The sequence below is a fragment of the Pavona decussata genome, unplaced genomic scaffold, assembly GCF_977016875.1.
Source record: "Pavona decussata unplaced genomic scaffold, jaPavDecu1.1 SCAFFOLD_199, whole genome shotgun sequence".
Lineage (NCBI taxonomy): Eukaryota > Metazoa > Cnidaria > Anthozoa > Scleractinia > Agariciidae > Pavona > Pavona decussata.
This window is the reverse complement of record NW_028145607.1, coordinates 302,106-327,553: the sequence shown is the minus strand read 5'-3', so window position 1 is coordinate 327,553 and position 25,448 is coordinate 302,106. Positions and strand designations below refer to the sequence as shown.

Here is a 25,448-nt window from a genome sequence, read left to right as displayed (position 1 = left end):
CCCCAAACAACAAAGTTACTTGTTAGTCTCATTACACTAAAAGTAACTATTTTTCTTTAGACTCCTGCACCTGTTTGTTTGTTGTTGTTGTTAATGTTTTGATCTGCGGATCAGAATCAAATCAATAATTAGACTGCCTTGTCATTTATTGCCAAGACACACATGTGATAAGCTAGTTTTGCATGCATGTGATATGATTTTCTACTCTTCACGCCTGTCTGTTCTTAATGCTGGCCTGCATGATTACCAATTGATTTGGAACCTTTGCATTTTACTAGACAAATTGATAGATAAGCTGTTTATAAGGTTTGTTTGTCTGTGTCATTGCATTTGCATATGATTTATTATTAGGCCAGGGATTACTTTAGCAATGTTGTCGTCTAGTCATTATATAGTTTAATGTAAGTTATTGTAATGCTTGCTTAACGTTAATGTATATATGTGCACTTATTTGTTTGTAATTGCCCCTGCTCCTGTAACTGAGTAATCATATGATAATGCATGTGATTTTGTCTCATCTTACCGTATCAGATTGTGTTAGCTCATGTACATGTTATTTAAGCTTATGTTATCAAATCATAGATGAACAAAACTAATAGGTCTTTCTTGTTTGCAGCTATGACTACTTGAGGATTTCCAATGATAATTACCAGACCGTAGGTACATACTGTGGGGTGGAGTCTGGACGGAATATCAGTGTCACTGGACGGTATGCTGTGCTAACCTTTCACTCAGACGGCAGTAGTACGTACAGGGGATACAAGTTAGATTTCTACTTTGTTGCTCTCGGTAAGTACAAAGAATTGGACGGAATTTTATCGAAATGGTCTCCAAAGTAAATATTAATTCACTATGATAAATTATAATTCACCGATTAAAATCGACGTGTTTTTGTTGGACAAACAGTTACACGTCACGTGGTACAAAATTGGGCGCGCATATTTAGTAAAGAAACCCCTTCAGGTGGCTGCTGTATCGGAGGATATTACGCATGGCAGAAAGATTGTCGAAAAATTTGCAAATTTGGCTGAGAAGCGAGAGTTCGAGAGCAACTGTGAAATTTTAAGAACAATCTTTAAGGTTATTCCAAACCTTCGCGGTTGTTCCTTGAAGAAGTTTCTTGTAAGCACGCTGCTTTTATAGAAACCCTTGAAAACTATATATCTCTGTAACGCTAACAAACTGTAGAATCACTTGAAAATAACGCTTTAGGTGTTGTAGGCAATCACAAGCCCTGAAACGCAAAACTAACAGTGTGCTGTTACTGCATTAACAGTCCTCACATTAATGCAGATATCCCAACAAACTGGAATATATCACTAGGAAGATTATGGGCTAACAAATTGTGTCAGTCCATACCAATATACCAGTGGTTTCTGAGAAAATCTACTGTTAAGTTTGACAATTAAATGTTTTGCAACTAGTCTCGAGCTAGGTCACCGCAAGAAACCTATTTCGAATTTTGCGAGAGCATGATACACTTTGGTGTATACCTGCGTAACGCACATTTTGGAGCGAATACTGGCGTCCTCAGATTTGCACAGTTTTCGCACACCATTAGAGCAGCTGACAACGAGGTCAAGCCCCGACCAATGGAAAACAACACAGGAAATCCCTACAGAGACTCGTAACAAAACAATCTATTGAAATTCACGTAAAATGCATAGCGGTGTCATTCTTCCTGTTTTACCTCTGTGCCATATATTATAATCAGGAATAGGAAAAACTAACGGAAACCAGTCTGCGGCATTGTGCCTCTGTCAATTCCATCTCATCTATGAACTCGAAGGTTGTTTGATCCAGAAGCCATGTTCTCTTCTATTCCCACGACAGTTTCTTTTTCACATCGATATGTTTGGTTTGTAGTTGTTGTTGTTTCTTCCCCACCCCCCCTTTTTTTTATCGTGGAAAAGTCGTGGTTTGTGTCAAAGCCTTTCCTTTCTTAAAGATTCGTCCTATCCCAACGATAAATTTTGACAAGCACGTCGCTCAAATCTAAACAAAAATTGCTGATGAGCCAGACGATCCCGTTCGGTCAGTGGGGAGTGCACGCCTTTTAGAAAATAAGACACCTCAGTGGTAAATTAACTCACAGACGGTGCCCACTAACAAAGAATTATTTTTGTGTGAATATATAAAACTGTTCTATTGAGGCCTTAAACTGCTGTTTAAAAGTAAAAACTAAAATCTAAGCTTTCGCCGATCAACGGCATCACCCTGATGATGCCGTTAATCGGCGAAAGCTTGGATTTTAGTTTTTACTTTTAAACAGCAGTTTAAGGCCTCAAAAGAACAGCTTTATGTATTCTTAACCATGCTGCTGAAGGACAACATGAACAGAATATATTTTTATGTGGTTTATGACTATGCGGGGAAAGCAGATCTCAGCAATGGCTATTAAAATCTTAAAGAAAAACTGGAGTTAACCACACATTTTGTAGAGATTATTAAGCAATAATATTTTAAAAAACAGTAAAACACAAAGCAATCTATGGTGTTTTTTCCAGATTAAAGCTTTATTATCTCTAAACTGACAAAAATGGCATGGTTACTGCCAATTTTATTTTGGATACCAGGAGCACTTGGTATGTTCTGCTTTCTCTGCATAGTTTTAAAGCGCGGAAAAATGTCCCTGTATTAGTAGGCACCACCCATAGGAAACCCGAGCATCTCGATATAAGCAGAACGTATACGCAGTAACAGAAGTAGGTAGGGTACATACTGTGGGGCGCAGTCTGGCCGGAATATCATTGTCACTGGACGCTATGCAGTGATAACCTTTCACTCAGACTACAGTGGTCGATACGATGGATACAATTTAATTTTCTCGTTTGTTCCAAGTAAGATTATACATTCTCACCTAAAGAAGCAAGCTTTTCTTCTGATATTATTATCATTATTATTATTTTAATTATTATTATTATTATTATTATTATTATTATTATCATTATTATTATTATTATCATTATTTTTATTATTATTATTTGTAATTCAGAATATTTTTTAATGCTGTTTTACAAAGTTTTTACCTTTGTACGTTTCTAGTTTTATTTAGTTTAAGACAGAGGGCCACAAGTTTATTACAAATGTTTTTCACTATTTAGCGCTCCCCTCCTTAAATAAAGGATTTACTTATTCACCTACTTACTAATGTTGATTGACGTTGATTTTTTAATGGCAACCCATTTTTGAACAGCAGTTCTTTTATTCAAAAAAAAAAAAAAAAACAAATCTCTTGCTCTCTCTCTTTCTGTATTTCCCAAAACTTGAGGAAACCGCCAAAATTGAAAGAAAAGGAACCAAAACCAATAAAGGAACGCTATTATAAGAAAAAACAAAAAAAAAAGTTAAGGAAAGAAAAGCGATTTTCTTCTTAAAAAATAAAAACTGCCCGTCAAGAAAAGCGATTTTGTTCATTTTACTGAAAGAGATTTTCTATTTTCTAGGATAAAAACTGCCTGTCAAAAATTGGTTTCCATATGAACATCAAAGTCGATCAACACTAGCGAATCACATCAATTTTTTCCTAGATGAATTTGTGAAAAAGTTCTGAAGTTTCACTGCGTTGGCTGAAATATTAGAAAAAAATATTCAGGTTCAATGTTGTCGCGTGCACAACCCTCCCACACCCCTTATTTCTTCTTCTTCTTCTTCTTCTTCTTCTTCTTCTTCTTCTTCTTCTTATTATTATTATTATTAATATTATTATTATAATTATTGTTATTATTATCATTATTATTATTAGGGGGAATATTTGAATAACAAAAGTCCTCGTTACCGGTTTTTAAGAAAATGACGGCAGTATTTGTATTCTTTGCAGACTGTCAACATCTCTTTTACATGTGCATTCTGTTCAGTCCTCCTCTCCCGTCTTTGTTTAACTCTGAACTTAATTGTTTTTTTTTTTTTTTTTAGTCTAAGTTACCTATTTGGAAAATGTTAAAGGCTCTTACCAAAAGATAAGCATTTTGAAACAAACTTTCTATCCCCAGATTTCATCCGATTAGTTGGAGGAAGCTGGGGTGGAGAAGGAAGAGTGGAATTGTTTCACAGTGGCTCCTGGGGGACAGTTTGTGACGATAGCTGGGACATCAACGACGCACGAGTCGTTTGTCGTGCACTGGGCTATCCTGGCGCTTACAGTGCTCCTCATAGTGCTTACTTCGGTCAAGGAATTGGTCAGATATGGTTGGACGATGTCAGGTGCTCGGGTCACGAAACTTCTATTCAGAGTTGCCCCCACAATGGATGGAATGTACATAATTGCCGTCACAGTGAAGACGCGTCAGTCATTTGTTCAAGTAAATATCACATTAAATTATTTACCTACTTTCTAGTTCCTTATATATGGCCTAGTCTTCTATGTATTTAGCAAATTTTCGAATAAACCAATAACCAAAGTAATTACTCTGCTCATTCATAACAGACGCAATCACCTTAATGAGCCATTCAAAAAAGTCAAAACAAATACGTCTAATCTAAGACTGGGTCGGATGAGGGCTAGGGAAGGTAGTCTTATAGGCGTTTCAAGTGACCCACTTAGCAGAGAGCTCGACTGGGCAGTTGTATCAGGAAGCAACTAGAAGCATTGCTTTCGCCTTATGAATGAGATACTAGGCTTCCAAGGTTATCCCCGGCATTAAATCGCCTTTACCCATTAAACGTTTGGATCAATGAGATACATTGTAATTGGAGGCTACCTTTCTTGCTGAAGTGAAACAACGTTATGGAAGAAGCTATGCCTCAAACCAGTGATCTTCATATCTAGCGTTCAACCCGCTTACCACTGAACTATCACGCTTCTCCGCGAAAGTCAAGATCATTTCTTTTGCTAGATCGTCGCAAATTTATCATTATCATGCAACTCTGACAACGCACTACACGCAACAGAATAAGTATAATAAAAACTATGACAGTGAGACCGGCTTAGAGGATAGATAGCACATCCAAAGATTAGTGTTTGAATTCCGCATCACAAGGTGATGACGTCATATGACGTGGTAATTAAGGCATGATTGCCAAATGGCGGCCATCTTGGATAGGCAGTCTTGAATTTCTGAAGAAGGGCTACTTTCTTAGAGTAACTTTTGCATTTTTAGCTCATATCAATGTTCCTTTGTTAAAAGAGTCATTTTAGTCTAAGTTACCTATTTAGAAAATGGTAAAGGCTCTTACGAAAAGATAAGCATTTTGAAACAAACTTTCTATCCCCAGATTTCATCCGATTAGTTGGAGGAAGCTGGGGTGGAGAAGGGAGAGTGGAATTGTTTCACAATGGCTCCTGGGGGACAGTTTGTGACGATAGCTGGGACATCAACGACGCACGAGTCGTTTGTCGTGCACTGGGCTATCCTGGCGCTTACAGTGCTCCTCATAGTGCTTACTTCGGTCAAGGAATTGGTCAGATATGGTTGGACGATGTCAGGTGCTCGGGTCACGAAACTTCTATTCAGAGTTGCCCCCACAATGGATGGAATGTACATAATTGCCGTCACAGTGAAGACGCGTCAGTCATTTGTTCAAGTAAATATCACATTAAATTATTTACCTACTTTCTAGTTCCTTATATATGGCCTAGTCTTCTATGTATTTAGCAAATATTCGAATAAACCAATAACTAAAGTAATTACTCTGCTCATTCATAACAGACGCAATCACCTTAATGAGCCATTCAAAAAAGTCAAAACAAATACGTCTAATCTAAGACTGGGTCGGACGAGGGCTAGGGAAGGTAGTCTTATAGGCGTTTCAAGTGACCCACTTAGCAGAGAGCTCGACTGGGCAGTTGTATCAGGAAGCAACTAGAAGCATTGCTTTCGCCCTATGGATGAGATACTAGGCTTCCAAGGTTATCCCCAGCATTAAATCGCCTTTACCCATTATACGTTTGAATCAATGAGATACATTGTAATTGGAGGCTACCTTTCTTGCTGAAGTGAAACAACGTTATGGAAGAAGCTATGCCTCAAACCAGTGATCTTTATATCTAGCGTTCAACCCGCTTACCACTGAACTATCACGCTTCTCCGCGAAAGTCAAGATCATTTCTTTTGCTAGATCGTCGCAAATTTATCATTATCATGCAACTCTGACAACGCACTACACGCAACAGAATAAGTATAATAAAAACTATGACAGTGAGACCGGCTTAGAGGATAGATAGCACGTCCAAAGATTAGTGTTTGAATTCCGCATCACAAGGTGATGACGTCATATGACGTGGTAATTAAGGCATGATTGCCAAATGGCGGCCATCTTGGATAGGCAGTCTTGAATTTCTGAAGAAGGGCTACTTTCTTAGAGTAACTGTTGCATTTTTAGTTCAAATCAAAGTTCCTTTGTTGGTTTTGATTAATTTTGCTTAATTTTGGTGCTTCCTAAGATTGCCGCCATTGGGCTATCATGACGTTATAACCACGTCATTTGACCTTCTCAATGACCTATATAGTTTGCGTTTGGAGGTTATAGAGGGAGGCGGAGTCGCCAATCCCCGCCCCTGCCTGTCTGAGGATACATTACACTTCGGTTTGCTTATCCGATGAAAATGCAGACATAAGCTTTGGTTGTAAATGACTTGGGTTATCCCGATAGCTTGAGGTGTAATGGGCGATGAAATCTAATCCATTGTTAGTTAATGGTGGCGCTATCTGTACTCTATCAGTCGATAAGAATACCAATTTTGTTGTAGCGCCTGAGTGTTCCATTGCTTACACGTCAAACACTGGGGGCCAAAATGTTTGGCGTGAGAGAGGTAGAGTCGTTTCTGAACCGGCGTAACTTACTTTGACATGCACGTATAGAATCAACTTCTCTATAACAGGATCGTTATGAGTTATTATAACCTGATGCTTAGCCTCTTTTGGAATCTGAGAAAACTGTAAACGTCCGGCAACTACCAGCAACTCCTGGTACAATCGAATGGTGGATATGGAACTATTTTGAGGCTCTTGTTTCTTTCCACGAATCTCTTAAATTTCTGGGATAAAGACGACTGTCTACCTGTTTCTCATACTTCAAAAAACTGGTTTAATACAAATCTCTATTTCTTTTGATTTTAAATTGATTCTTAACAGGAAACGCCACTTTGCCTCCGTCGATAAACCCTTCAACCACGGGCAGACCAACCTACCCGACACCGAGTCAGGCACCAGGTAACAGATAAATTGTGGTTTTGAAGTACATATTAATAGAGTTAGGTTTTCATTCTAACCTTGCACTCGTCAACAATTTTCACATAAGAGTTGCCTAACATTAAGAAGTTAAAGATTGAGGGGTTTACGATTACCGGTCAGAGTGACTGACTGCACAGGAAGGAAAAACTATGTGACGTGAAATTTAGAACATCAGTTTTATAAGCAATCGAGTAGGACAACAACGGAAACGACAGTGTCAGAAAACAATAGTTTTAATTAGCAAAGCACTTGCTCTGCACGTGTGTTTTAAACTTTGGTACATTTCTTTGTTGTCCTCTGCAAAACTACGACGTGAAATGACCACATTCAAGGTTTTGTGGAGAACGTGAACGCAGAATGATTAATTTTCCCTTTCTCTTTCTGAACTTTAAAGCTGCCCCTATGATGTTGGCTCCTAGATAGTTCGGCCAAATTACAAAAATTAAATAAGTAGAAATCTTGGCGAATCTATTCAGAAAACGCGAATGATTATTTTAAGTTCCGTTTTCGTTGACGTTGTCGTCGTCTCAGCTGAAGGTCCCTAGGGAGTTTATATATAAGAAACGACGACGGCAACTGTAACGAGAACGCCACCAAACAATGGGCTTAATGAGCAAAAACAATCGCTCTGCACGTGCGTTTTACATTTTGGTACATTTCTTTGCCGTCCTCTGCAAAACAACAACGCGAAATGACCAAATTTTAGGTTTTCTCGAGAACGGGAGCGTAAGAAGCAAAATCTTCTTTATTTTTCCTTACTTTGACGTTGTTCATACTAATTTAGTTCCTGGAGAGTTCGCCAGCATTTTCCAAGTTAAACAAATTTAAATGATTGCGAAAGAGTTACAAAACGAGATGTTATATTTTTAAATGACCCCGTTCTCGTTACCGTTGCCGTCCTCGTTTCTTAAACCCCCTGCTAATACAGCCTTTGCCATTTATTATCAGGAAATAAATTTTCATTAGCGCGAAAACATTGTTTAATAAAATTAATGTATAATCAGTTTAGCTAGGAAATGAAACATTTCGATTTGTGGCTGAGTCATTAAGGAGTTTTGCATCGAAAAGAAGATCCATTAAGCCCAATTTGAATAGCGTTTCATCGAAAACAACATTCTTTAGTGCGAATGAAGATTCATTAAGCTAGGGTTAACGTTCCATTGCGCGAATAAAATTTCAACAACAAAACAGTTTTAGTTACGTGGTTTCTGACTAATTTCCCGATGAATTTATACGGATGCTTAAATTTAAAAACGATGCTGTAGATGTGCACATTGGTTTCGCAGTAATGGAGCACAGAGTTCGTCGAAACTGTATCCCAACTGAGCATCGTGAAAGGATAGTTAGGGCGTTTGAAGATCCCTGCGAGAAAAGTAGAAACGTGAACACGATAATTGCCAGAAAATGTGCAGCGTGCTTTAGGTTTATGCAGACTTACATATACCACGATGTTTGAATGGGGAGTTGATTGAAGGATAGAGCTAAGACTTTCTTGATTTTTACGCTGACTGTGTCTCTGTTGTAATGAATATTTTTCCTCGTTAAAGAACATTAAGAAGCGTCTAATGTTTGTTCATTCTCTTAAATGTTTGTTATTTCCATTAATTTGAACTGATATTCGCATTAATGAACGTTCTTCTCTATGTAAAACGCCTTATTGACGACACCGAAAATTAAAACGTTTGTCTATTTTCATACAACGATTACACATTCGCTTTAACGATTTAATTTTTAACACTAATGAAAATGTATTTCCTGATAATGACGGGCAAAAGGAGGACGACAGCCAAAGAACCAACACAGAGCTTATCATATTTAGTTTTTATATTTTGATTTGCTAAATCTTCTTTAATTTTTTTTTTGTTATCACAGGAAGCTCTATTTTGCCTTCGTCCTCGATTCTTCGACCATCAGGTAAGTGAGGAAACATTGAGACAAAATTCGAAGTTCATAAAGTCTGTAACAACATAACATAACAACCGTTTTCACTTCCCTTCCCATCGCACCTTGCGCTCCCTTTGTCGGTACCTATTTCTCCCCGCTTCGTGCGCCCTGTATAAAGATGGAGACGACTGGGGAAGAGTCAGGGTAAGTGAGAAAAAGGAATCATTGAAGAATGTGTCACACAACAACCGCTTTCACCAGGGAAGCTGTCCAAAACGTGCGTAAAGAAACGATATTTAATTAACCCTATCAAGACCGGGATTTCTCTTGGCTTCTGGGGCCGAGGGAAGGGCAGGGGAGGGCAGGGGAGCTGCTAATTGTGCCCCACATCCATAACTTCAGTGACAGTGTGGCGAAGAATCAGTGAATGTTGTGTGATCGAGATACCGGGTCGACGTCACAACATGTTAGTACCCAGTCTCTCAACTGCTCCTTTTTGTAATCAATATGGCGGAAAAAGGGCTATTTTTCGGGATTTTGTCCTCTGATAAAAACGAAACGAAAAATGGAATACGATTTATTTCTTCGCAAAGCGACTTAGACATGCATAAATTTTCGAAATCCAATAAAACTGCGTAGGGGTGATAGGCACTTTAAAGAGGAGGTCCGCATTTCGAAATAATGACGTTATATGATAATTAGGTGATTAGGTAATTATTAGATAAGGAAATAGGTAATTATGTGATGATCGCCAAATGTCGGCCATCCTGGATGCGCCTTCTTGGATTTCTGGATTCTCACAAAACTTCAGGAAAGCGCCAAAATTGAATGAAAAGTAACCAAAGCCAATAAAGGAACACTGATATGAGCTTAAACATAAAATTTACGGGAAGAAAAGTGACATTTCTTGATTTTTATAAAGGGATTTTCTACTTTCTGAAAAAAGTGCCTGTCACGTCACGATCTGTCTCTCACTAGTTTTAAACTGAGAGTCAAGAAATATCTAAATCACCTTAGTTAATTTCTCACCTTCATGAACTCTTTGAATGACTTTTGCTTTCATTTCTATATTTGATTATTTATTCTTATTATTTTATACAGATCTCCATTTAAACCAGCTACGCTGAATTGGAATTTCTGTTTAAATAATGTTTATAAATAAATAAATAAATAAATAAATAAATAAATAAATAAATAAATAAATAAATAAATAAAAGTTGGTTTCCTTGGTAGCATTAAAGTCAATCAAGACTAAGCGACCACATAATTTTTGTTGTTGATAAATTTGTAAAAAGTTCCTGAAGTTTTTCAGGGAGTTTACCCCCGGTCTTGATAGGGTTAAGAATTTTGTTGGATCAAGGATAGCGGATTTGTCATGGTTCAGTAGGTCACCGATATACGAGGCAGGGCAATTGGCATGGATGACTATTCCTCCATACAGGAAACTTTGGGAATTTTTAAGAAAGTTCGGTAACACTAAGCTAATTGAAAGTGACTGGTTTGTGTGCAATTGTGCCATAAGGAAATCGTTTGGAATTTTGTGGCTATGAAGAGGTCTGCATTATTTGGAAAAAGTAGAAATGTATAAAAACTTTGGAAAGGTTAGAGTTCATTGTGCTTCCGAGACAATTCATTTCGAAATGTATGGTTTGATCTATTTTACTCCGTTTTTCGCCATTTCAGCTTTCGCAGTTAAAAATGTCAATGGAAAGTTTTTCCTTCAAAAACATTTCTCAAACTCATTAATAATCCATGAAGAGAAAACAAAGGAAATCATAAAATTTTGTGAACTTTCTTCGAATTTCTCCAAGAATTACCGATAGTTTGAGAAGCTATATCAAACACTCGAAAGAGTGTGTCCGCTTATTTCCAAACACCTGGAAGTTGGTTAAAAAAAACTCGGCTGCGCCTCGTTTTTCCAACCTACTTCTCGGTGTTTGGAAATCGGAGGAAACACTCTTCCTCGTGTTTGATATATTACATCTCTTCTATTTCTTGAGGAACCAAAAAACTGAGCATGTGTTAGGAGTAAGACAACCAATAGTGATTAAAGATTAAAAGCTAATAACTACCAGAAATAGAAACTAAAGTATCCTTCACGCTGATAATTTTTTAATACAATCTTAATGGCTCTTAATGCGCTTGATCTCTGATAGCAGTTGTTGCATTTACATATGGAAAATAATAAGGTTTGTATCAAAACAAGGCCAGCCCCAGCCTTGCTTTCAATCCAAGGCCAGGTCACTAAGTACACAACTGCAAAATGGCCGATCCTCCGTTTAAATTCATTTGAAAAGCACGTTTTGACTCTGTTTTTGTTATTTTGAAGTGACATATTTACCCACGGGAGCATCTGCCATTGTACCCGTGACAAGATACCCCACCGCAGGACCTCGGCCAACTGGATGTCTTAAGAGGTGTGTGAACCAGCTGAATTCTTAATTTTCTTTGGTTATATTTCGTCACCGTGAGTAAGCCGAAAGCGCCTACGGCTTTGAATATTTTTTTTTTATTTTAGATCCTGATCGAGGAACTGTTTGCGATGTTGTAGTCATGGTGGTTTTTCTCATTATCTAAACATTAAACTTTTCCATGACCATATGATTAGTTTTTATTCTCACGTAACAATAATATGTTATATAAAATTAGATATTAATGGCCAGCATGACCCGTACTTTTTTTTTCTTTTTTCAGCCGCCTCAAATACTATATCAACAGGCTCCAAACCCTACTTGACCAGGTACAAAGACGACAACTATGAGCGTAATGACTAATTTGTTATTTATGAACATTGAACAGTTTGGCTAGTTGTTTTTTATAAAAGTCGTATTTCAATAAACTAAATTTTAAATGTTGATCTTTTTTTAATTATTTTTTTTTGTTTCTTCTCTTTTTCTTTGAGTCTATATATGGTGTTCCTTTGCTTTAAATAGAAGAAGGGTCCTCGCAGTTGATAAGCAACTTAAGCAATTGCAGGCTTGAACGAGATTCGAACCCATGACCTCTGCGGTGCCGGTGCATTGCTCTATCAACTGTGCTATCAACTCAGGCATATTAAGGCATGGCCAAAGCCTCATTTGCATAAAAAATAGAAAACAATCATAACATTTTGTACATTAAACAAAAAACTGTCAAACTTGGTAGTTATATAAAACTTGAAGACTTTAACTGATTTTTGCTTCAAAGTGATACGCATTTTGGTCACGTGACCTGTAAATGATCATTGATTGTTAAAGATCTTCTAAGCCAAATGGGGTATATAAAATGAAATAGTATTTAATCTCTTTTGGTGTCATACGTTTACATGTCATGGGCTTGAAATGAATTAGCCTTGTTTGCGTGTCCACATTAAATAGCAGTCCTGTAATTAAGGGAAATAGGTCACGTGACATTAGAAATGACTTAATAACTTCTGATAGGAATGATAGGTACCACCATACAAGGCTAATTAATAATGAACTTTCATAGTGTGATAGTATGACACCCGAAAAGGTTTGATTATAGTTTGTTTTATATACCCCGTTTTACTTTAAAAATTTTAGACGTTAATCATCATTTAATGGTCACGTGACCAAAATGTTCCACACTTTAAAGCAAGAATCAGTTAAGGTCATCAGGTTTCATAAGACTGCCAAGTTTGACGTTTCTTTGTTCAATCCACGAAATGTTATGATTGTTTTCTGATTTTATGCAAATGAGGCTTTTGGCCATGCCTTTTAAAATATGCCTGAGAAGCCAACCGGGAACTGGTCATAATATGAGTTCTACCAACTGCGAGGAGCTTTTTTTCTATTTAATCTTTCATCCGCAGTTCAAAATATATTTGTTTCATATCTTCATATTCATTTACTCAATTGCTTGTAGCATGTTTGCACTTATCCTAATGAGACAAAATGTAATCAAGGATGGTGCATACTTTTGTTACTGCTCATGTGTTCTGCGCATCTCGAGATACTCGGGTTTCCTATGGGTGGTGCCTACTAATACAGGGATATTTTTGCGCGGTTTTAAACTATACGGAGAAAGCAGAGCTTAGCAAATGTTCTTGGTATCCAAAATGAAAATTGGGGGTAACCATGCATTTTTCATGGATAATGAAACTTCAGTTTGAAAAAAAAAAACCCAAAAAAACATCTTACATTGCTTTGTATTCTAAGAATAATTGTTACTTAATTATCTCTAAAAAATGCGTGGTTATCCCCAATTTTCTTTGCTTTCTTCGCATAGTCATAAGCTGCGCAAAAATACTTCTTTATTAGTAGCCATCGTCCTTTATCAATAACAGCAGCAAAGATTCTTCAATATTGAATAATTTTAATCCTAAAGTAAGACGTCAAAAAAACTAAAGTTGTGAAATTATGGGATTTGCTGAGATCTTTTGAAAGAGCATGCATGATAAAAAATACCTACATAGGTTGTAAATTGACACTTTTAAAAGCACTCTATAAGGTGGCTTGCATTGCCTCATGTTTGTGCACAAACAATCTCGTACCCAGACTCCTCAGGCTCTTTAGCCAGCGGAGAATTCGAAAAAAAAAACTAATTTTTTTGATTGGCTGCATCTTAACAGTTTGCATTGTTTTACCGTAGGAATCCTTCGGTAATAAAATTCCAGTACCCTAGAGTCTCTCCTGGCGACCAACCGCTGCCCAAAAAGCCTGAGGACTCTGGGTACGAGATTGGTGTACAAAACAAAAGAAAATTTGTTCACATAGTTTGCAGAAAAATGGAAGTTTACTCCCAGAGGAGAAAAATCTAATTGCTCCTGTACACCAACATGGCTGCCATGACGTCGCATGCAAACCATTAATTGCCAAAATGCTCACTTAATCCAGTTCAGGTGATATGTATACAACTTCTATAGAACTGGAAGGAAACCACTTAATTTCTAACTCAGCATTGTCCTAGTAAGGAAATGTGGTACACACTAGGTAAGGAAGAAAGCGAACCCACGGCCACCGGATTTTGACCACTGATGCTCTATAGTCTATGGCGGATATTGCATGAGCGCGCGGAGATACGAAATTTCTCCTCGAGTGTTGAGAAATATTTCACGAGCGAGCGCAACAAACGAGTGAAATATTTCTCAACACAAGAAGAGAAACTTCGTATCTCCAAGCGGCCATGTAATGTTCTGTTTATTGCATAAACACTAATGAAATACCAAATCATTACAAAAAGCGCAATTTATTATGTAACTATAGCAACAGTGATTTTTTTTTTCACGTGTGAAGATAACATGTTATTTTCACGTGTGAAGATATCATGATTTCGCACGAAAGCTCACCTGGTATTTTATTGGTGTTTATATAATAAAATGTGATATTGTTGCTACGTAGATGGAGGACGTTGTGGACAACGGACTTGGTGGTGATAACAGTGTTTCAAAACGGGAACACATAGGTGAGTTGCTGCATTGTGAGAGGCCGTAATAAACAAATAAACAAAAATTAAGATTTAAAATGAAGAGTGTAGTTTGAGAACGCTTCTTATAGAAAAGATTGTTGCAAGAACAACCATGTGATCATTAGAGGTTAAACAAATGTTGCGTAGTGAAGGTCTAAACTGTGACCATGAGTTTTTTTTATCTTTACCAACTAATGAATAGCATTTTTTAAACCTAACGAAAATTTAGCGAGAAACGATAGGTAAACAAGCAAACGCATAACAACGCCTAGCCAAATATTACAGCAGCGGCAATAGAGATACCGTAAAGTTACGATAGTAGCGACCCTCGTTACTTTCGGAATTAGCAGCGTTTGGGGCTCGTTACGTTCGGGGGGTCGTTATTTTCGGGGAACAAAAACCATGAAACAAGCTAGCGCTAGCTCTTTTCTCCGAAATGAAAAATGATATGATTCGCGCAGAGCTCAAACAACAGACAGAATTAAGACCATTTGCACTCCCCATTTCTGGTAGCAGGGACAGTAAAATAAACATCGATGGTCTACCGGACTACCGCATGAATGAATCAGCTGATGTAGAATCGAATTCTTTTCTGACTCAGGGGAGGAAAGATAAACTCAGTGCTTTTAGCCCATGACACACCAATGCGTTTTATACTGCAGTATGCAGTATATATAGAGTTTTCAATTTTAATTTGAAGGAACGTTTAGTTTTCACATTACACCAACAGTGAACTGATGCCGAGGACGAAGGTTTAAGGCTTTCCCTTGTTGTAAAGTGCCTTATCGTGATCAATTTGTCCATGCTCGACGATATTAGTATTGTACATTAAAAATTTAACTGGAAAACAATAAAGGCATTCAGTATTTGTATAAAGTAATAAAAAACAACTTGCATGGTCTCGCTACTTTCGGTGACTCGCTATTTTCGGGATTTATTAGTAGCCACAATATTTTGACGTTACTTTCGAAGCGTCTTTACTATCGGAACTTTACGGTATATATTTCCTGCCATACAATGAACGCTACTTCTTTGGTTGTTTACATGTAACATTCACGATCTGAAATTGTTGACAGTAGATTTAAGGACGTGGCATCTTTGCCTAGTCCGCTCACTGCCCTTCAGTGCAGGGATCGCTTATATGTTACTGATGGAATGATTTTTTAAATTCATTCCAGTATTTAAAAATATACTGTCTCTTGCAACTCTTTTAACAGCCCGCGTGAAAAAAGCCGTGGACGACGTAGAGGAAGCCATGAAGGGTGCTGGGCGACTGAAACGGGACGTCACCAAGACAACGATGGTTGATCACTTAAAAAAGAAGGCTGCTGACTTAATAAAAAAATTGGACAACCAGCAAGGTTAGTGGAGTACAGAGTACGAAATTGGTGGCAGTGCGATGCAAGAACGGACGTGGCATCCTTACTTATTACCCTCACTGCTCTTGCAGGTCTTAAGGACTTTAAGCAACAACAACGCCGACGGCTACGAAAACGGCACAAAACAATGGGTTGAATTAGCAAAAGCAATAGCTCTGCATGTGCTTTATATGTTTTTGTACATTTCTTTGCCGTCCTCTGCAAAAAGACAACGTGAAATGACCAAATTCAGGGTATTTTGGAGAACGCGAGCGTGCGACGGCGAATTTTTCATTCTCTGCCTTTTCTACCAATTCTGTTCCAGGATAGTTCGGATACATGGTACAAGTTGAACGAATTGGAATAATCGCGAAGTAGTAGAAGTAACGCCGTACGCGAAGTTATATTTTCAAGTAACGTTTTCGTGGCCGTCTCCGTCCTTTTTGCTTAAGGTCCCTAATGTTTTCTATTTTACGACAGGTTTTCTCTTATCTGTTACTGGCTGACTTGAAATACTGTCTCTTTCAAATCTCTTAACAGACCGCTTAACTAAAAAAGCCGTAAACGACGTAGATGAAGCCATGAAGGGTGCTGGACGACAGAAACGTGACGTCAAAAAGACAACAATTGATGATCGGCAGAATAAGAAGGCCGCTGACTTGATGGAGAAACTGGACAAGAAGCAAGGTTAGTAAAGTACAAACTTGTTGATGTCTTTGGAAACAATGCAGACTTCTCTGGTCAATAAAACATCTTGTAACTGATTGCGTCGATGTAGTTTGCCCAGAACGGATCTTCCAGTGTCTTTGAAGTAATGGTTCGTACAAAGAAAGTGTGTTTGAAAAAACAAGGCGCAGTCGAGTGTCTTTTTTTCTTTTTGCCAAGATCAAGGAGTTTGGTAATTGGATGAAACACTCTTTCGAGTGTTTGAGACAGCTTCTCAAGCAACAGAAAGTCAACTAAGGAATTATTTTTCAGTATATTTCGTAAAAAAATATATAAAAAGGTGTATCGTCAAGACAGTTTATTGAAAAGTACATTTATTGACAGCTCCGTACAAGAGAAAGACTCCGTTAAAACGTCAAGAAAAGAAGCGCGAAGCACTGGCCCGTCAGCTGACGAAGAAGACAGCTGAATCCATCAGGGATCACGTGGTCAACATGAAGACAAAGAAAGCTTAAATCGATTGGTAAGAAAATTTTCTATAATTATTATTTTTTCATTAATTTTTTCGTTGTTTCGTTTGTTCAGTCAGTTGGAAATTAAACACGCTCTTTAGAACACTTAATTATAAATCTTTCAATCCTTTAATTTTCGTTAGCGGCTGCAAAACTATGATCAAAGATGAAGGAAAATAGTTTAAACAAATGTATTTTTAAATGGCGCGCAAGCGTGGCCAAGATGCTAAACGCCAGTTATTAGGGACCATTTACGAATGCCCGACGGAAACGTCAAGAAAAACGTCACTTAGAAATGAATATTCACGTTATCTCATTATTCCAACGCGTTGAACTCGTACAAATCACGTCAAACAATTATCCAGGAACATCATTAGTATCAACGGCGTTTAAGGCCAAAAAGAGAAGGAAAATTTCACTGCCTTGTGCCCTCGTTCTCCGTAAAACTTTGGTCATTTCACGTCGTTGTCTTGCAGAGGACGTCAAACAATACTCATACTTACTTCAACCGCTTACAGACGTGCGTGAGAGCCATTGTTTTGCTCATTAAACCTTTTGTTTTGAGATCCTCGTTATCGTCGCTGTCGAGTTTTCGATTAGGGAACTTAAGCAACGACGACGGCCACGGCAACGACAACGCCGCCAAACTATAGGTTTAATGAGCAAAAGCAATCGCTCTGCAAGTGCGTTTTAAATTTTGGTACATTTCTTTGCCTTCCTCTACAAAACTGCAACGTCAAATGACCCGATTTCAAGGTTTTGTGAAGAACGTGAACACATGACGGTGAATTTTTCACTGATTCTCTTCCTTATCTTGAATGCACTCCTACCAATTTGGTTCCTGGGTAGCCCGCCGTTTCTGTATATAAAAGCTGAACGAGTTGAAATATAGCGAAGTAGCACGAATGAAATAAAGTTCAATTTTCAAGTGACGTTTTCGTTTCGTCCGTCGTCGCTGCTTGCTTCTCACTTAACTTTACTATTTTTCTTTCCCAGGTTTCGATCAGGTCAGATGTCATGGACGCGACCGGAAATTAAAAGGCAAAAACAGAGTGAGAGAAAATAAAAGCTAAACAAAAGCAGGGGCATAAAAATGATTGATGTTCTGATCCAAAGAGCTTCAATAATGAGGATTTAGTCATATTTACTTGTATCCGCAATAAAATAAGGGAAAGTTATTAAAAGGCAACGCAGCAAATTCTGTTCTTGTTACTTTGCTCTCCCTCTTGTGGCAAAGAAATGCCCTTTAAGACATCAACTCATCAAATATCCTGGGTAGAACACTGACACCAACTTATCCTGGAACATCCACTGGGTAAAGGTCAAAACCGTGGGTTGAGTGGGGGGATTCTACAAACGGCGAGTTTGAAGCTTAAAGTGCCTATCACCCCTACCCAATTCCTTTCATTCTCAAAAGTAGACGTAGAAAGTAAGCCAAAACAAGCAAAATAATGAGATTTGAAGTTATTCTCGATTTTAAAAACGCGATCGAAATCACAATTTCCGAAGTTAAAACCGCGCCATTAGAGGACTGGCACTAGTGAGTTGTGACGTCGACCCGGTATCTCGATAACAAGCACACAACAAAACAGTAGTGAGTCGGAGTGAATTCTACGCGAGCTATTTGGGGTTTCTGGCCGATTTTTTAGCCTAAAATCCGAACACTGACACCGAATCCGAGCAAAGCTGTAACGCAGATGATTCAGAATTTAACTACAACCCCGGCTACGTGATTGACGCGACTATCAAGCACGTAAAATGGCATAATGGGGTTGACAGGCCTACGCGACTCTCATGTGCGTGTTTAGCCTAAATAAGAGTTTTGCCCTCACGGGTTATGTTTTCCAAAGAACACCCTTTTCTCTATGAAAAGAGCGGTGCTTTCTTTTAGCGCTGGATTTTCTTCTTTTTAAATGCCATCTATGATTTGGAGGATTTGCGCGAAAGACACTGAACAAAGCCATGTGTTTAACTGTCGCATGTGTTGTAATTGATCTCAAAGGTCATTTTGACCTCTTGTTGTTACGTTTCCGTTTAGCGACTGTCGTTCTTATGCCGTTTGTGGCATTTAGTTTGAGAGCCAAACTATAAAAAAAAGGCTAAAACACACACTAGGGAGTCGTGCAGGCCTGTCACTCTTGTACACTATTTAACATTAAAGCAAACGCCATGAAACCTGATGACTTTTACAGAAATTTATCTAGAAACAATTTGATGTGGTCGGTTACTGGTCATTGACTTCGATGTTACCATGGCAACCAATTTTTGGCTGGCAACTTTTTACAGAAAATGGGAAATCCCATTGTTAAATGAAGAAAAATTATTTTTTACAGTAACTTTTATGTTTTTGGCTCATACGTGTGTTTCCCCGTGGTTTTGATTAGGTTTTTTTTTTCAATTTTGGCTGTTTTACTGAAGTTTTGGGGAAATACAGAAGTCCAAGATGGCGTATCCAAGATAGCCGCTATTTTCCAATCATGACGTAATTACTACGTTATATGACGCCATCACCTCTCGTTGAGAACTTCAAAATACCGCCGACCGGCTAGCTCAATTGGGAGAGCACCGGACTACCGTGAGGGAGGTCGCGAGTTCAAAGCCCGGCGGGACCAATACTCCATCTAGGTCTTTAAATAACTGAGGAGAAAGTGCTACCTTTGTAATGACATGTACAAACGGTTACAATTGGTAGTCTTCTTGAATAAGGACGTTAAACCTTAGATCCCGTCTCGCAACAGTTGTTCTCTGTGACGTTAAAGAACCTACACACTGTTCGGTAAGAGTGAGGTGACGTAGTCCTCGTTATAGTGGTCTGTCTATATCTCTATTACATTCATAAGTGGGTTGGGCAAAATACGGAGGGGGTATTCATTCCACACAAAAATGAACATATTTACAAAGATGCGTATTGTGCTCATTCTGTACGACAAAATGTGGCCTGATAGCTGCTGCCAGTGGCGTCTTTACATGCTGACGTCTGATCTCACCCCACAGAAGAATTGTGAACCGACATCAGACTATATAATATGTGTTGTATATAAATGCATTACCATTACCATCACAAGAAGCATCTTTGAACGCACTGTTTATACTCCAAGGAATTTTTAGAAAGGGGAGGACTGAACAGCAAGAGGGGCTTAGCTCAAATTGTCAACTCTGGACCTTGCACAAATCATTTTAATTTTAAACGTCCAATTGTACCAGTAAGGGTGCTGTTAACCTTATCGATTATCGAAGATACGGAGGGGGTATTCATTTCACACAAAAATGAACATGTTTACAAAGATGCGTATTGTGCTCATTCTGTAGGACATAATCTTACAAACCAATACTGATATATTTTGGTACTGCTAGGAGCCATAAAATGCCGGATGGAAACTGCAACGGAATGCCATTCTGATTCCTGGGGTTGTCTCGATTTGTTGTAATAAAAGTTCCACTTTTAGAAAAAAAACTACGTCATACGCGCGTGACACACACGCTTGTAAATGTAAATGTAATGGCGCTTAGAGAAATTGAAATTTTTCCTCCCGTTTAAAATTGCGTCCAGATTTCAAAACTCCAGCCAGCGAATTTTTCCTCGGCGGAGACCTCTAGGGATATACATTCCCACAATGGTGTAATCGAAAAGCAGTCAGGTTTGTATCAAAACAAGGTCACCCCCAGCCTCGCCTCCAATTAAAGGCCAGGTCACTAAGCACACAACCTATTGCCGACCTAAACAGTTGTTGAAAATTATGATGCTGCAAAGTTGTTTCTCAGTTTTATCAGCCTGCATTGTTACATAACATGTGGGAATTATGGGACATGTCAAAATCGTGACCTCACGAAAGGTGAATCTTCGGAAAACAGGAAAACCTCTTCATGTAAAGTGAAGAAAACTAAAACAACAGTGTCCAGGCTCCAAGCGATCTCTTTTTTATAGTCTCTCAGAGAGGGAGGGTGGGGGGGAGGAGTGGCTTAATAGCCACTTGGTAGACAAAGGGTTAAACGAGGCAATTTTTCCTGCAGCTACAACGAGAAACTGTAATTTATGTTAGTTAGTCTGGAACGTTGCGAAAAGTGGAATTCTTTGTTCATCTTCTGATCTAGAATACGAGTTTATTTTCGGTAAAGCATTTTCTGTAATGAACGTTTCTTCGAAATAATCCTGGAGTCGCTGCTTTTCCTTGTTGTTGTGTTATTAAAAAGCAAAAAAAAGCAAATAGCCAGGGGGTGCATTACTTTAATTTGGTAAAAATCGAAATTCGGATTTTGAATCTGAGAAAGTGATTCTGTTCCTGTGAAAAAACATTGAATCTCTTAAAATAAGTTCTGTCCGAGAAAGGAATTTTTGAAGCCATTAATTTCTGAGAAAGTATCCACTTGATTAATCCAAATGCGCAATTGTTAATAAGAGAACCGAAGTGTGCTTTTGGAGTGCTGGTAGTCAGCGGTTATTACTACCCTACGGAGATTGAGCCCGCAGTAAGAGTGGCAGTCAAAACTGGTTTCCATAGTTTTCATATGTTACCTAATACCTCAAAAAAAGAAACGCTTCATTTCAGGCCTGCGTTCTGTACCTGTGCTAAATCAATTTTTCACTTTTTGTTGTTCACACCCAAGGCCGTCCACAAACGCTGAGGCCATTAGCGTAGGTCGGTTAGCTTAACTGATCTACTGACTTCACTTCACACTTTACCATTACACACCCGGGCAAGTACCTCGTGAGCAGTGGTTAGAGGAAAGAAAGGCGGAGGCAGCTGCAAACGCTCAATCAAAAGGAAAGTCTGTTTGATCTGTATATGGAAATGTTCAATTTTGAAAAAAAAAAAAAAAAACAAAAACAAAAACAAAAACGTAAGTACAACAAAAAAAAATTCAAAACTCAAAACAAGAACAAAAAAGTATAAAAGAGAAAACACACACACAAAAAAAACAAAACAAAAAATTGACCAAAAAATAATAATAAAAAAAAAAAAAAAGAAAATCAAAAACAAAGGCAAATACGAAAGCAAAAAGGAAAGATGAACTTTCACTGGGCGCTAAATACTTCAACAGGCTTAGGGTGAACTTAGTAGCCTTAAAGGGACAGTATCACGCTAATTTTAGTAACACATCGAAAATCGGAAAGACGCTATTCGGTTCATAGCAGCCAAGATATAATGACAAAAGTCCATTAAAAGACTATCAGAATGCAAAGAAACTATCCAAGGGTATTTTCGCCGGCAGATGACCAAGATAGAGAGGGGTTCAAATTTGAAAACGTCTGGCGGACGTTTTCAAATTTCGCTGTTGTAACGCACTAAAAATCGCCGGTTGTACTATATTTTGGTCCAACCTTTCGTCTTAGAATCACTATTAATATTTCTTTAAATTAGCGATTGAGAAATTAATTAACACAGTGTTCAAAGTTTAAATTTAGTGAATTTTGGCCAAAAATCATGATATCTCCCATCGATCTCCCATGATACTGCCCCTTTAATGTCTGAAAGAAAGTTGGGTGCTCTTGGTGTAAAGTTGTTCGCTTGCCAGTTAAGTTTACCCTCATTATGTTAGCTCTTCTCTATATAAATAATTTTTTCTCCACCAAAGTGACGGTGTTTTGACGTAGCGGTGGGGCCCGTTAACTAGTGCTTTTTTTAAATCAAAAAAAAGAGCAAGGCTGATTTCACGGTCAGGGAAGTATATTTTCCAATATTTCGAAAGGCACGGCCTTTCTTCTTCAGGGTATGTTTGAGACTGACTCTGTGGCAAGATACGTTACAATTTAAACAGTTACAATAGATTCCTGAAAAAAGGCTAAAGTTACATAAACAAAAACGTTACAATTTGAAATTTGAAAATACAACTAGTAAATAGGTATAAGCTAACGTTACAACGTGGTAGACGAAAACAAAATACGTAACAATGAGTTAATTACATAACTTAGGAAGATGAAAGACGGGGAAAATGTTCATGTCTCATCTCTCCTATATATTAAGACCTAAGGCGGGTTCAATAGTTTCACCTCTGTCGATGAGGTATGCCTCTCTAGCTTTGCGTACACTGTCACGATTAGATTTGATGAGTTCGAGAGGAATAAGTAGCATGTCAGAAGCGTTATGGTCGTTAGAAAGAAAACGTTCTGAAACTGTGGTGGGTTTGGAACTGTTTGTTTGTTTGTCGACTGGTCTACGGTGTTCGTTAAAACGGTCTTTAAGTCGTCGTTTTGTTTCTCCTACGTATTGTTTGTGGCAGCGGTTGCAGTGTACCATGTAAATAACGTTTTTAGAGTTACAGTCTATATGATGAGTAATATGTCTAGTTTCGCCGGTAGAATGAAATGTGTAGCTGGTACGTCCGTCTGTTATGTAGTTGCAAGTTAAACAGTTGTCTCCACATCGAAAAGATCCATGGGGTAGGTTGTTTTGTGTGGGATTACGTAGTTTGGCGCTAATAAGTAAATCACTCAGGTTGTTGGTCCGTCTGAAGGCAACAAGAGGTGTGGCTTTGAAAACGTTTGCGCAGCGGGGAGATGAAGATAGGATGTTGAAGTGTTTGTGAATAATGGATGATACAGAACGAAGGGCTGGATTGTATGTGACGACAAGGGGTACTCGTATAGGTTGGTTGGTGTCGGAGGCACGGTCTTTCGTAGCTATAGCGTCGGAACGTGGGATGCCGTCTTCATCCTATGTGATATCAATAGTCCGTTTAAACTTTGCGCACAGTTTTTTATTTGTTCGGCGCATTCTGCGACCTCGAATTTGGCGCGTAGGGGATTCCCCCTCAGTCACCCGCTTCTTCCCTTCTTTTCCCCTCTTTTTCCCACCTTTTCCCCCCTCGTAGGGAAGATCTTGCCCCAATTTTTGCGCAGGGGCCATACTAATCTTCTCTGTATCGTTCCAACGTCAGTATATGTGCTGCAGTCAAGCGAGCACGTTTATATCTAACTTCAAGTTAACTATTTATTCGCGTCAAGCTAAGCCCGCACGAGGCTTACATGTGGGATAGACAGGCACTTGCGTACATGATAACTACTTGCAGATGAGCGCGCATGCGTACAGACACGCCGATCCACTAGTATTTATCTGATACAACTGTCTATTGTTGACTAAATTTTTATAAATTACTGTCTGAATTAGAATTTCACCAGTATTAGAACAGTCAATCCCCTAAATTAAGGAAACATAGTGAACGAGAAGCCTTCCTATATATATCGGGATAGTGATAAGTTTTTAAAAACAAATTGCTCTGTATGAAAGATTGGGAGATTTAGGGACAACTTGGCTCGAATTAAAGCAAGTTAGTCGTCTTGGGGATTTTCCCTGATCACGGTTTTAAAGGTGAATACTTGAGCAATATTCAAACCGTGATTCATGTTTCACTAAAATTGCTAAATCTGCCAGTGGTAATATTTGTTAAAATGTTCGGTAGGCTAATCATTAAAAAAATCTCTTGCAAAATAAAGAATAAGAGATTGCGTGGTCAGCTTTGTGTGCGAGACACCTGCTTTTGTTATGTTTCAGTTTATATTATAATACCCTCATGAATTTTTAAAGTTTCCGCCATTTTTGAATATTCAGCGAATGGACTGAGAACGAATTCATTCTCAGTAGTCGTTACACAACGGACTACACGACGTACAGAAAGGAACCGCTGGTCGAGGGGTCATCTTGGCAGTCCTTGGCAGGCGAGTCGGCAGGCGAAAAACAACCTTTTGGCACCTTTTGATCGATGAGGGAAGTTGTTATTTTTAGTTGCGATGTAAAGTTTAGCTAGTGTTTCTCTAGCAGGAGAACCACCAGCTTTTTAAGAAGGCTATGTGACACGAAATGCATGGAAAGTTTGCTTTTCCTGCGCAAGGTATGTTAAAGAAATGTTCGAAGTGCAACATGCATGTTTGCTTGAAGCTTAAATACATATATGTAAGCTTACATGATATATTAATAATAAGCTTAACTAAGACTAAAATTATGTCAATTCAGTTACTTTTACAAGGTTAATCTGTATGTTCTCGTGACGTTTAAGCTCACCACAATAAATTAGACTGCTAAACTTGTAAGTACAATCAGCTGGCATATATCTTGGTGTGTTTCTGCAACGACATACATGTACGTATATTAACGTTTGAGCTTCAATTCGCATATATGCGAAAATTTACTGTTTATCGATGTGTTTTATGGGTAACCTGTTATCGATATTGCTTGCCTGGTTTTGGTCGTGACGTATATTTATACATCTCGAGAACGGGAGAGTTGTAGTTTATTGCACAAGTTAAGGTCTTATAATTTGTGAGTAACGTTAACGTAAGAATTCATGTGAGCTTACAATGTTAACGTTATTTTGCCTAATTATTAATACTGATCCATGGGGATTTGCAGTATTGTTGTTTTCAGCCTTTCTTCATAAGGTATTTACTGTGATTGCAATGCTACGATGTGGTATTACCTTGCATTTGTTAAAAGTCATGCGGTTTCAACATTTGC

General features: G+C 38.2%; 2 protein-coding genes and 1 pseudogene across 7 annotated transcripts in view; 2 read left to right on the top strand and 1 right to left on the bottom strand.

Moving 5' to 3' along the window:
• LOC146461335 (uncharacterized) overlaps positions 1-18,196 on the top strand; it is a 38,417-nt gene extending 20,221 nt beyond the window's left edge. For 5 of the 6 annotated variants that reach the window (XM_085086978.1, XM_085086974.1, XM_085086976.1 and 2 more), the window contains 12 exons: positions 617-789; positions 3,993-4,301; positions 5,215-5,523; positions 7,074-7,151; positions 9,045-9,086; positions 11,386-11,473; positions 11,751-11,796; positions 14,396-14,459; positions 15,680-15,823; positions 16,361-16,507; positions 16,871-17,009; positions 17,995-18,196. In XM_085086978.1, the coding sequence (XP_084943104.1) occupies positions 617-789; positions 3,993-4,301; positions 5,215-5,523; positions 7,074-7,151; positions 9,045-9,086; positions 11,386-11,473; positions 11,751-11,796; positions 14,396-14,459; positions 15,680-15,823; positions 16,361-16,507; positions 16,871-17,001 (1,531 nt within the window). In that variant the 3' untranslated portion in view covers positions 17,002-17,009; positions 17,995-18,196. The remainder of the gene's footprint in view (positions 1-616; positions 790-3,992; positions 4,302-5,214; positions 5,524-7,073; positions 7,152-9,044; positions 9,087-11,385; positions 11,474-11,750; positions 11,797-14,395; positions 14,460-15,679; positions 15,824-16,360; positions 16,508-16,870; positions 17,010-17,994) is intronic. The other variant, XM_085086973.1, reaches the window with a different exon arrangement.
• Positions 18,197-23,828: 5,632 nt separating this feature from the next.
• On the bottom strand, positions 23,829-23,900 carry LOC146461334 (U6 spliceosomal RNA; annotated as a pseudogene).
• Positions 23,901-24,640: 740 nt separating this feature from the next.
• LOC146461333 (zinc finger FYVE domain-containing protein 9-like) overlaps positions 24,641-25,448 on the top strand; it is a 31,296-nt gene continuing 30,488 nt past the window's right edge. The window contains exon 1 of the mRNA XM_085086939.1: positions 24,641-24,825. The gene's annotated coding sequence lies outside the window, so the exon portion shown is untranslated. The remainder of the gene's footprint in view (positions 24,826-25,448) is intronic.